This window comes from Bombina bombina, chromosome 4, assembly GCF_027579735.1.
Source record: "Bombina bombina isolate aBomBom1 chromosome 4, aBomBom1.pri, whole genome shotgun sequence".
Taxonomy (NCBI): domain Eukaryota; kingdom Metazoa; phylum Chordata; class Amphibia; order Anura; family Bombinatoridae; genus Bombina; species Bombina bombina.
Window position 1 is genome coordinate 481,070,811 of NC_069502.1, and position 13,269 is coordinate 481,084,079.

The window sequence follows — 13,269 nt, forward strand, 5'->3', positions numbered from 1 at the left end:
GCCTTTAAGAATGAAGCTTCAGTTGATCAGATTTGCAAAGCGGCAACTTGGTCCTCTTTGCATACATTTACTAAATTCTACCGTTTTGATGTATTTGCTTCTTCAGAAGCAGTTTTTGGTAGAATAGTTCTTCAGGCAGCTGTTTCAGTTTGATTCTTCTGCTTTTGATTTAAGTTTTTTTCTTTCATTTATGAGAATAAACTTATTTTTTTGGGTTGTGGATTAATTTTTTCAGCGAAAAATGGCTGTTTTTATTTTTATCCCTCCCTCTCTAGTGACTCTTGTGTGGAGTTCCACATCTTGGGTATTGCTATCCCATACGTCACTAGCTCATGGACTCTTGCCAATTACATGAAAGAAAACATAATTTATGTAAGAACTTACCTGATAAATTAATTTCTTTCATTTTGGCAAGAGTCCATAAGGCCCACCCTTTTTATGGTGGTTATGATTTTTTTGTATAAAGCACAATTATTTCCAAATTTCCTTTGTTGATGCTTTCTACTCCTTTCTTTATCACCCCACTGCTTGGCTATTCGTTAACTGAATTGTGGGTGTGGTGAGAGGTGTATTTATAGGCAATTTGAGGTTTGGGAAACTTTGCCCCTCCTGGTAGGATTGTATATCCCTTACGTCACTAGCTCATGGACTCTTGCCAATATGAAAGAAATGAATTTATCAGGTAAGTTCTTACGTAAATTATGTTTTTATTGATTAAGGTTTTTTCCTTTGGAATAAGATGGACCAAGAGGCCCTGCAAGCTGTTACTTGTTCTCTATGCTTAAATACTAATATTGAGCCTCCTATCCCTTTTTGTTCCTCTTGTATTAAGAGAACTGTACATTACAAGGATAGACTTTTTGATTCTGAGCCTTCATTGTCTATGGCGGATTTTGTTCAGGAGTCTCCTGTTCTGGCTAATCCGCAGCTTTCTCCTCATACGTCCCAATCTTTTGCAGTGCCCTGTGTTTTGTCTCAGGTTGGTTTTGCAGGATATGGCTAGCCATATGTTCTCGACAGTATCTGAGGCTTTGTCTGGTTTTCCTATGGTACAGGGGAACCGCAAGAGCAAGTATAAGGTTTCTGATTCTGTTTTAATTGTGTCTAGTGTTTCTTCTCATAAGTCTGAGGAGGAAGATACTTCAGTAGCATCTGAGGGTGAGATCTCGGATTCTGATAGTGTAAATCCTCCTTCTGAACCTAAGGTTGGTCCTTTAGGTTTAAGCTGTGGCACCTCCGTTTGTTACTCAAGGAGGTTTTGGCTACTTTGGATAACTCTGAGGCGTCCGTCATGGTTATTCCTAAGAAATCTAGTAAACGTAATACGTTTTTTGATGTCCCTTCCTCTGTGGAAGTTTTTTCTATACCAGAATAATACCGTGTTTCTGATATTATTGCCCGAGAATGGGAGAAGCATGGGATTCCTTCTTCCCCTTCTCCAATTTTTAGGAAGATGTTTCCTATTGCTGATTCTATTAAGGAATCGTGGCAGATGGTTCCTAAGGTGGAGGGAGCAGTTTCCACTCTGACCAAGGGGACCACTATTCCTATTGAAGACAGCTGTTCCTTTAAAGATCCTATGGATAAAAAGTTGAAAGCTTTGCTTATAAAGATTTATGTATACCAGGGGTATCAATGGCAACCGGCTGCATGTATTGCTACAGTTACTAGTGCTGCGGCATATTGGTTTGATGCATTGTCTGATTCTATTCAGCAAGATACTCCTTGCTCCTCTTGAAGAAATTCAAGATAGAATCAAGGCTTTAAAGTTGGCTAATTCCTGTATTGCAGATGCTTCCTTGTTTGGGCCAGGCCTGGCTGAAATTATTTCTGATATTACGGGAGGGAAGGGGCATTCTCTTCCTCAGGATACAAGAAATAAACAGAAGCGTTGGCAGAGTAATTTTCGTTTCTTTTGTAACCTTGTCTGGTAAATCTTCCTCCTCTTCCTCCAAGCAGGAACAGTACAAGCCATCTTGGAAGTCAAATCAGTCTTGGAATAAGGGGAAGCAGTCCAGGAAGCCTGTTGCTTTCTCAAAATCAGCATGAAGGGTCTGCCCCCGATCTGGGAATGGCTCTTGTGGGGGGCAGACTCTCTCTTTCTTAGCTTAAGCTTGGGTTTGAGATGTTCAGGATCCCTGGGTGGTAGATATTGTGTCCCAGGGTTACAAACTGGAGTTCAAGAATTTTCCTCCCAGAGGCAGGTTTCTTCTCTCCAGGTTATCTGTAAACCAGATAAAAGGAGAGGCATTGTTACATTTTGTTCAGAATCTTTCCGACATGGGAGTGATAGTTCCTGTTCCGGTTCAGGAACAGGGTCAGGGTTTTTATTCCAATCTCTTTGTCGTTCCCAAAAAGGAGGGAACTTTCAGACCTATTTTAGATCTCAAGAGTGTAAACAAGTTTCTCAGGGTTCCGTCTTTCAAGATGGAAACTATTCGTTCCATTCTTCCTTTGGTTCAGGAAGGTCAGTTCATGACCACAGTGCATCTAAAGGATGCATATCTGCATATTCACAGGGATCATCACAGGTTATAATGTGAAAACAAAAAAGGAAAATAAGTAAGCTCAACTAAACCTTAATCATAAAAATACAATAATGATCATACCTATTAAAATGCTTGAATAAAGAGGTGTAACCTGGTAAGCAGATTTACATACAAAATAAATAGAGAGAAAAGGAAATTACCGGTATAAGGTAAAACCTAAAAAAGACCAGGATTACTGCACACTTCTTCAATAATTACTAATACCAAACAGATTATACCAAAATGTGATTTAATTAGTGCAAATAAGTAAACATAAATACATTACCTAAAATATATATACACAAAGACACACATAAAAGACAACACATGGGCCCCACATACAGCTTTTATGGTAACTAAGCCGGCTGGTAATAAAAAATGCACAGATACTGAACCAATGTGGCAAACAATAGCAGCAGGGGGATGTATGCAACAGCTGCAACACAGTTCAAAATGCCATATAAAGTTCCATAGCAGGAAATAGCAGCATCAAGGAAAGCAAAAATAGAATGCAAAGATGCAACAACTGCAGTTGGATCAGAATCGCATGTAGTATTCCATAGCATGCAATAGCAACGTCAAAGCAAGCTGTATATATAGCAACAATCAATTTTGCAGAAGAGGTTAATCAGCAAGCAACGTAATAGATGAGTTATGCAGAGATGCAACAGTTGCAGTCAAATCAACAGTGCCATATAATGTTCCATAGCATATAGTAACAACATCAAAGCAGATAGCAGCAATCAATTTTGCAATGATGGTTAGTCAGCAAGCAGCGTTTGTAATAATGTTATGAAAGTTCATTAGTAGAGTTCATTAGTAAAGTGACCTGTGCACTATTGTGTATTATTGAGGTAGATGTTATACTTCCATCCTTAGACAGGTAGTTATTCTAAGACCCATATGAGTCCACCGTTACCTCTCCATAACAGGCTGTTACCGTTTGAGAACGTCTTCCACTCACTACTCCTCCACACAGGGGGTGGTGTACCAGGCGGCTTGAGGTGGGGGAATCCCACGGCTGTAGTGCTGCGCACCGACGCTTCCTTCTGAGCGTTTCGCTCCGTAGTTTGGCAGCAAGGAGCTTCTTCCGGGTTGATGATCATCACAGGTTCCTAAGATTTGCATTTCTAGACAAAAATTTTCAGTTTGTAGCTCTTCCTTTTGGTCTTGCAACAGCTCCCAGAATTTTTTCAAAGGTCCTGGGAGCATTGTTGGTGGTGCTTTGATTGAAGGGTGTTGCAGTGGCTCCTTATCTGGATGACATTCTAGTTCAGACTCCATATTTCTAACTAGCAAACTCCCACACAGAGTTGTTGTCTTTTATGCGCTCCCACGGTTGAAAGGTGAATTTAGGAAGAAGTTCTTTAATTCCGGCTACAAGAGTGGTATTTTTGGGGGCAATTATAGATTCTCTAGAGATGAAAATTTTTCTGTCAGAAGCAAGAAAATCAAATATTTTCAATACATGTCTTGCTCTTCAGTCCCTTCCTCGGCCGTCAGTGGCTCAGTGCATGGAGGTTATTGGTCTGATGGTTTCAGTCATGGACATGATTCCGTTTGCTCGGTTCCATCTCAGACCTCTGCAGTTATGCTTGCTTAGGAAGTGGAACAGGGATTATGCGGATCTATCTCCAAAGATTGTTCTAGATCAGATGTCCAGAGATTCTCTTCCATGGTGGTTGTCTCAGGATCTTTTCTCTCAGGGAACTTGCTTTCACAGACCTGCCTGGGTGATTGTAACCACGGATGCCAGTTTGCTGGGCTAGGGTGCTGTCTGGGTTTTCTTTAAGGGCTCAGGGTCTATGGACTCGGGAGGAGTCTGTTCTTCCAATAAATGTTTTGGAACTGAGAGCAATTGTCAATGCTCTTCTAGCCTGGCCTCAGTTAGCTTCAACCCAGTTTATCAGGTTTCAGTCAGACAACATAACGTCAGTGGCTTACATCAATCATCAGGGAGGAACTCTGAGTTCCTTGGTTATGACAGAGGTAAAAGTAAAAAATCCAGACAGAGGTAGCCAAGATTATTCAGTGGGCAGAGACTCAACAACTGTTGTCTGTCTGCTGTTCCTCTCATAAGTTCTCTTGGCATTCTTTTAGAATTCCTAGAATTTTATAGTTTCAGGATGGTTTGGATAAGGGTTTGTCTGCAAGTTCATTGAAAGGACAAATCTCTGCTCTTTCTGTTCTGTTTCACAGAAAAATTGCTAATCTTCCTGACATTTGTTGTTTTGTACAGGCTTTGGTTCGTATCAAGCCTGTCATTAAGTCAATCTCTCTTCCTTGGAGTCTTAATTTGGTTTTGAGAGCTTTACAGGCTCCTCCGTTTGAGCCTATGCATTCTCTGGATATTAAGTTACTTTCTTGGAAAGTATTGTTTCTTTTGGCTATCTCCTCTGCTAGAAGAGTTTCTGAATTATCTGCTCTTTCTTGTGAGTCTCATTTTCTGATATTTCATCAGGATAAGGCGGTTTTGCGGACTTCATTTAAATTTTTACCTAAGGTTGTGAATTCCAACAACATTAGTAGAGAAATTGTTGTCCCTTCGTTGAGTCCTAATCCTAAGAATTCTTTGGAAAAATCTTTGCATTCTTTGGATGTGGTAAGAGCTTTGAAATATTATGTTGAAGCTACTAAAGATTTCAGAAAGACTTCTAGTCTATTTGTTATCTTTTCTGGTCCTAAGAAAGGTCAGAAAGCTTCTGCTATTTCTTTGGCTTCTTGGTTAAACTTTTGATTCATCATGCTTATGTAGAGTCGGGTAAATCCCCGCCTCAGAGGATTACGGCTCATTCTACTAGGTCAGTTTCTACTTCCTGGGCTTTTAAGAATGAAGCTTCTGTTGATCAGATTTGCAAAGCAGCAACTTGGTCTTCTTTGCATACTTTTACTAAATTCTACTATTTTGATGTTTTTTCTTCTTCAGAAGCAGTTTTTGGTAGAAAAGTTCTTCAGGCAGCTGTTTCAGTTTGATTCTTCTGCTTATAATTTCAGTTTTTTTCATTATAAGATTAAAACTTTTTGATTTGGGTTGTGGATTCTTTTTTCAGCGGAATTGGCTGTCTTTATTTTTATCCCTCCCTCTCTAGTGACACTTGCGTGGAGTTTCACATCTTGGGTATTTGCTATCCCATATGTCACTAGCTCATGGACTCTTGCCAATTACATGAAAGAAAACATAATTTATGTAAGAACTTACCTGATAAATTAATTTCTTTCATATTGGCAAGAGTCCATGAGGCCCACCCTTTTTGTGGTGGTTATGATTTTTTGTATAAAGCACAATTATTCCAAATCCTTGTTGATGCTTTCGCTCCTTTCTTATCACCCCACTTCTTGGCTATTCGTTAAACTGAATTGTGGGTGTGGTGGGGGGTGTATTTATAGGCATTTTGAGGTTTGGGAAACTTTGCGCCTCCTGGTAGGAATGTATATCCCATACGTCACTAGCTCATGGACTCTTGCCAATATGAAAGAAATTAATTTATCAGGTAAGTTCTTACATAAATTGTTTTTTCTTACATGTCGCTCTTCATCTGCTGCACCTCTCTTCCAATCCTTTCACTGGCTTCCTCTTGCCTCCAGAATTAAACACAAAATTCTGACTGACATACAAGGCCCTCAATTGCACTTCTCCCACCTATATCTCAGACCTTGTCTCCAGATACTCTCCCTCCCATCCCCTTTGCTCTGCTCACAACCTCATCCTTTCTTGTTACCTCCTCATACTCCCGTCTTCTTTAGACTTGCCCCTATTTTGTGGAACTCTCTACCTCGCTCCACAAGACTCTCCCCTAGTTTTGAAAGTTTCAAGTGCTCTTTAAAGACTCTACTGTTCAGGGATGCATACAACATATGCTAACCTTTTTTTAACCTCAATTCCTCTCTTCCTTTGTTTGATTGACAAGAATACTTATTTTCAAGCTAAAGTTTTATTCGGGTATACAAAATCGAAGTTGGTTTCATATTCAAGTAGTTATTTGTAGTATTTGGCTTCTTATTCATAATTTACAGCTTCAGATTGAGTTTAAACTGAAAATATAGGTTCTTTAAAAACACATGGAGGGGGGAACCCCCTTTATAAAATCCTGTTATATAGAAACTGGCAAAAAAATTATCTTGAAACTTGTAAAAATCACAATTTGCAATAAATATTTTCAATCAACACTAATTTCACTATAGATTGTAGGGTTGATACACCTCCATGGAGTATTTCACAATTATAAGTAGTAACTGATTAGAAATGAGTTGATAAAAGTAAAACAAAATGACAACTAACAAAAACATTGCTTTACCTTACTAAAACTTAAAGGGACATTCTAGGCAAAATTAAACTTGCATGTTACAGACAGGGCATGCAATTTTAAACAACTTTCCATTTTACTTTTATCATCAAATTTACTTGTTCTAGCTTTTTTTTTTTTTAAAGCTAAACCTAGGTAAGCTCATGTGCTCATTTTTAAGCCCTCGAAGGCCACCTCTTATCTCAGTGCATTTTTGACAGTTTTTCACAGCTAGTCAGCACTAGTTCATGTGTGTCATATAGATAACATTGTGCGCACTCTTGTGGAGTTACTTATGAGAGGGCACTGATTGTCTATAGCACAAGTCTGTCAAAAAAACTGAAATAAGGCGGCAGTCTGCAGAGGGTTTGATACAAGGAAATCACAGAAATGAAAAGTATATTACTATAACAGTGTTGGTTATGCAAAACTGGGTAATAAAGGGATTATCTATCTTTTTTTTTTTTTTAAACAATAACAATTCTGGAGTAGACTGTCCCATTTAGTTCAATGTTGAACTAACAAAATCAAAACTAATCCAAAAGCATTCTAAACCTGAACTTTACCGTGCATATACAATATTATGACTATGCGACTAGACAATTTTCATAATACAAGACTGGCCCGTCAAGTTACGGCTTGTTTTTGGAAAAGGAGGCAGTTGGCAGTCAACAAAAATAATATACTGTGAATTGTAGGGTTTATGAAAGTCTACCAAATCATATAGAATGGCAAATGTATGTCATTTTACTTTTGGTTAACAATGCAATTTGATATTTGGACACAGATACACATTTATGTTTTTCTTTTAAAGGTTACTCACAGAATTTTATGAAACTACAGATCCTGAAAAACGAAACAAGTTCCATGGAAAAGGTCAAGAGGCTAAGCTCAGCTTGAAAAGAACAGTGCCATCTTTATTAATCCTAACTGGTATAACTGTGGGCATGCTTTTTTCAGACACCGGAAGAAAAGTATACGTGAAAACATGGATATATGGGACTTTACTTGGGTGTCTTTGGGTCAGCATCAAAGCCTAAGGGAACTGTTTATCACAAATCAGCTGCACATGATACCAAAACTTTCTTGTATCTCAAAGACCTGTATATAATGCCTTATTCATTACTGCTTTGAATCATATAGAATGTACAACAGCTGCATATGTGATTAGTCTAACGTGTGTACTGTTTTTTAATATTAATGTGTTCTGCCCAAAACTTGGAAACTAAAGTGGTACGTGGACTATATTGAACCTGCACTTTTCTATCCTGTTTAAGGAATTGTCAGATTTCATTGTGGTTAAGTTCAGGGTCTCATACCATAATTAAGTAGACATCCATCTAGAAAATAATTAACATTTCACAACTATATCTAATATAATGTCTTTTTATTAGCTTTCACTTAGGTTTGTGCGCACTATTTTTTTAACATAGCCTCCCTCGTTCAATGTTTATTCATTAGATTTAGTTATAGCTTATTATTTTTTTTATATATGTTAAACCATTTGTATACATTATATGCCATAACCAGTAATGTTATACTATTCAATGAAATTTGCCAATGGGCTGCAGTAAGCGGAATTGAATTCATATAGAGTTATGACGCAGGTGCCTTATTGTTTATATCTAATTTATCCTTATTTATGGGAAAAAATGTCTACAAAGGATTACCATCCTTTGAAATATTATTGTATGAAGGTAGTTGTCACACATACATTCAGATTTAGGCTATTGGATTAATATGGTAGAGGATTTCAACCATTAAAGCATACTGAACCAGTTAAATGTATATTGTGATTCACAGTGCTGCAACACACAGACTAAGTGTTTACATTAATCTGTAGATAATATTCTTATATTTACCTTTTTTATTCTTATTTGTGTAGGGGAAAACAACAGATGGCACCTAAAATGTATATGACATTAACTAGAATATTTAATTACTCACCTCTCCTCAAACATATCATAGTACAACCAATTCCTACAGTATGGTCTGCCACTCATGCAGAGGTTCAGGGATATACACTATACACATGCATTCCACTGGACTTTCAATCCATGCTTGATGGTCCAGTAGTAACTGAGACTTCAGCATGCTAAGTTCTAGTTAGTCACATAGTCTAAGGCTGTGATTCTTATGCTTGCAGCACACACAATCTGATGGTCAGGTAGTAACTATGAGACTTCAGCATGTCTAAGTTCCAGTAAGTAGTCACACAGTCTAAGGCTGTGATTATTATGCTTGCAGCATACACAGTCTGATGGTCAGGTAGTAACTGAGACTTCAGCATGTCTATGTTCCAGTAAGTAGTCACATAGCCTAAGGCTGTGATTATTATGCTTGCAGCATACACAGTCTGATGGTCAGGTAGTAACTGAGACTTCAGCATGCTGAATTCTAGTAAGTAGTTACATAGTCTAAGGCTGTGATTCTTATGCTTGCAGCACACGCAATCTGATGGTCAGGTAGTAACTATGAGACTTCAGCATGTCTAAGTTCCAGTAAGTAGTCACATAGCCTAAGGCTGTGATTCTTAACCAGGGTGTTGGACCTCCCTTGCTCACCACAGCCTTTAACTGAGGGTTTTACACACAATTAGCACTGAGGATACATATTGTGTTCTACTGCCAGTATATCTATTGGTCCACAGTATATACTTTTTTTTTATCACTGTTATATTAAAGGGATATAAAAACCAAGATTAAACACTGTCCTATATAGGTAAGCAAATTGCCTCACCTTATATTGTATCATCCCTCCTTTCCCCCTAAAAAAGCTATTATTCAGCTAGCAATTTTGAGTATTTTCTTATGTTGTATTGTAGGCATTCAGGGTTACAGATGCTTGAAATAATTGCCTTACTCAATTAGTACCACGTCATGCTATCCTGCACAATTTTTATATGGAGTAGAGGAAACTATTTGTATAACATTAACCATTCTTACTATTTTGTGTATTATATTTGCTTCATTTTTTTTAATTTTATTTTTTTTAATTGTGCCATGTTGATGTCTCTGTGCAAGAGATGTATACTTTGTTTCACACTGTTTACACAATGTTGTAAGACACGGTCAAATTTAATTGCAATTTTCAAAATAAAATTTGTTATAGTATGCTAACATTCTGGCAAGATTTTTGTTTTCTTCTAACAAAAATAGAGAAAGTATTACCCTCAATTAAAACTTATTTTACTGGATTATGCTTAATTTCCAAGCATTAAAGTGGAGTAAAATTACAGTAGAACGTCCCTTTAAATTTAGATAGATATGCCTAACCATCCTGTTTTACACCAGCACTTAGTTGATTTAGTCTGTGTATTTCATCATTGTCTATCTAGCTCACACAAATCAGGTTCAGTCAAGAGTGCCACTCATGTAGGAACCAGTGCCTTGCGTATAAAAAAAAAAAACCACCCAAGTGGGGGGCGGAGCTTGGCCATGCTGAAAGATGGCCAACACTTTCCTAAAGCTCCCGAGCCAAGCGAAGGCCGGAGCCTATTAAAACTGGCATAAAGAGCATATAACAGCATATCTTACCCCTGTTCAACAAGGGGCACCTGACGGTGTCATCGCTGATACATTTTGGACCGGATCGCTCTGTGAGATAACAGAGCTGCGGCCCCCATTACACCCGGCACGCTGATGCGCCACAGCATTTTCCACATGAGCTTGCCTGCACACTAGACCAGATGCAACGGCACATCGCCAGATCAGCCAAAACAAGTATCCGGTGAGCAACCGTGCTATCTCTAACCGCCATTACACAAGGCCCATGGTGCCGCCATTACCCTCCTGACAGTGTGCTAGGCCATACGACAATCAAGCACGCATCAGTGAAACACACAGACGTGATAACAGGAGACCCCTCAGCACTGGCCCACTGAACTGGAAGCACCCCTTACTTACCAACACATCTCAACAGCGGATTATAGAATCTATTTACTGCACATACACCGGATGATATTAAGCTGCTTTGTACATATTAGACACCTCAGCCAGAGTATAGGAGGTTTTTACTTAGTTGATCTACAGCACCTATCAGGCATAATTACCCTGGGCATAGATTCACCCCTGTGTGCAGGGTCTACTAAAGCCAAGAGCAGAAATTTTCCACAGTCTGGGACATTTATAAAAAGCCAATTTCTGGGACAAGTGTAAACAGGCCTAACACAATTTGCCTCATACCTGAATATATGCATATAGGGTACAGTTATATTTGTATTTTATGTTAAAATGTTTTTATTAAGCAAAAAGAAACATTTTGTTCAATGTATAATAAAACATAAAACAAAAGCGTACCAATGTTGACATAAACAATTACAAATTAGGCATATCATATCGTTTTACCATGTGAACCAATGTTCAATATAGATGTCCGGGTATCCCTTGGATCCAAGTAGATATACTAATGGACTTCTTGTGTGCTATCAGAAATGTCCTTAAGAGTCTGTTTTTTTATATTGGGGGGTCCAAGAAACCTTGAGGTTGAAAAAGTCCACTCAGCCTATTTCAGTTGTCTCTTAAGTATGAGTCAACAATTGAGACATGACTGATACATAACAGAGTAAAGAAAATAATTAAGTATAGAGTAATAGAATAACAGAAGAAGAAAAAATTATCCTCGCCCATAGGCAGCCACCCCCCCCCCCCCCAAGCCTTCCATATCTCCCCAATAAAGTAACATTACAAAGAAATTCACATTTTCTCCTATTCCAAACCAGGAATTTTCTATAATGTCTCTCTATAATTCTAAGTATTGATCTATAATAAATTCAGGCTATTCCTATTCCTCATGTGTTGTGTATCTTCCCATACATACCAAGCCTCCCAAATGTTTAGAAATTCCTGACGTGTCTCCAAAAGATTAGAAGATATGTCAGCTAATTGATAAAACTGTTTAATCTTATCTTTAATTACATTAAAAGTTGAGACTTTCACTGCTGTCCAAATATAAGCAATCAATTTATTTTGTGGTTTTGTGAAGTCTAGTAAAGGGACATGTAATAAGGCTTGTTCTGGGCCTAATCTAATATCTTTCTCAAAGATAGAGCTTAACATCTCTGATGTTTGTTCCCAAATATGTTTTGCTCTAGAACATAGCCACCACATATAATAGTATGTACCCTCTTCACTACAGTTTCGATAGCACGTGGCAGGGTTAGTGTTGCTAATTAAGCTTAACCTGGAGGGGGTAAGATACCATCTATATACAACTTTTAAATAATTTTCCTTGAGATTTGTGCTAATGGTAAATGTCAGTCCTCTCCTTTTAATTGCGCTCCACTGTTAACTTGTGTAATGAATATTAAGATCTTCTTCCCATCTATTCATTGATGGTAATTTTTGCTCTATGTCCTTTGTGTTGAATGTAATGTATAGTTCTGAAATAGCGCCTTTAAGTTTAATGGTGGAGAGGCATAACCGCTCTAGGTAAGTTGTTTTAGACCTTTTATTCATTTTTATTATACTTCTCTCGGGATAGTAATTGGAGGTAATGGAACCAACCATGAGTAGTGGAAAAGGAGGTATTTCATAATACTGGTCATAAAACTCTGCAAAACTAAATAGTCCAATCACAGCATTAGAGATAGGTAATGCAATATAGCAACTTAAGCCATCAAAAGCTCCTGGTCCGGAAGGATTTCCGGGTAGCTTCTATAAAAAATTATCTCCAGAACTGATCTCCCAACTGGTTCTATTTTTTAACTATATTATGAAAAGGAGAGGTTATCCCACCAGATCTTTTATCGGCAAGACTTTCTGTGATCCCAAAGCCGGGAAAAGATAAACTATTATGTGGTAATTATAGACCTATCTCGCTCATCAACCAAGATTTAAAAAATTTTACAAAAATCCTAGCCACTAGATTAAATATAGTTTTGCCAGAACTGATAGCAACAGTTCAGGTGGGATTTATTAGCTTTAAGGAAGCACCTGACAACATTAGAAGAATATTGGATTTGGTGGATTACGCCACGGTTAAGAGGGTGCTTTCTCTCTTTCACTCGTTGGATGCAGAGAATTCTTTTTTTTTTTTTTTTTAAATATTTTTATTTGTTATAGCCATTCAAAACAAGACAAAAAATCATAATATCAACAAAATTACTGTCACGCAGGACAAGCAAAAAATTTGCCAACAATGTCTTCTCTAGAAATGGAAAGGCAAACCATCAGGAAAAAAGAAAACAATTTTTAAACTACATTTTGTCCTTATAAGTTTAACCATATCCGTTAACATTGTAATGGCTAATATTTACCTCCTATACAGAAATAAAAACACAAGAAAAAAACATACAAGGGGAAAAAAAAAGGGAAAAAGCAAAAGCAAACCCCCCCCCCCCCCCTACCAAGATCGATTATGAAATGCATACTATCCTTCTTAATCTATATCCCCCGCATTCCTTAACCAGGTATCCGGGAACACCTGTAATATCACCAGCTCAGCAAAGCTTACCGACG

General features: G+C 37.8%; 1 protein-coding gene across 2 annotated transcripts in view; it reads left to right on the forward strand.

Moving 5' to 3' along the window:
* Positions 1-9,930, forward strand: part of AGPAT5 (1-acylglycerol-3-phosphate O-acyltransferase 5) — a 268,817-nt gene extending 258,887 nt beyond the window's left edge. For both annotated transcript variants that reach the window (XM_053710373.1, XM_053710374.1), the window contains exon 8: positions 7,626-9,930. In XM_053710373.1, the coding sequence (XP_053566348.1) occupies positions 7,626-7,851 (226 nt within the window). In that variant the 3' untranslated portion in view covers positions 7,852-9,930. The remainder of the gene's footprint in view (positions 1-7,625) is intronic.
* Positions 9,931-13,269: the final 3,339 nt, after the last annotated feature.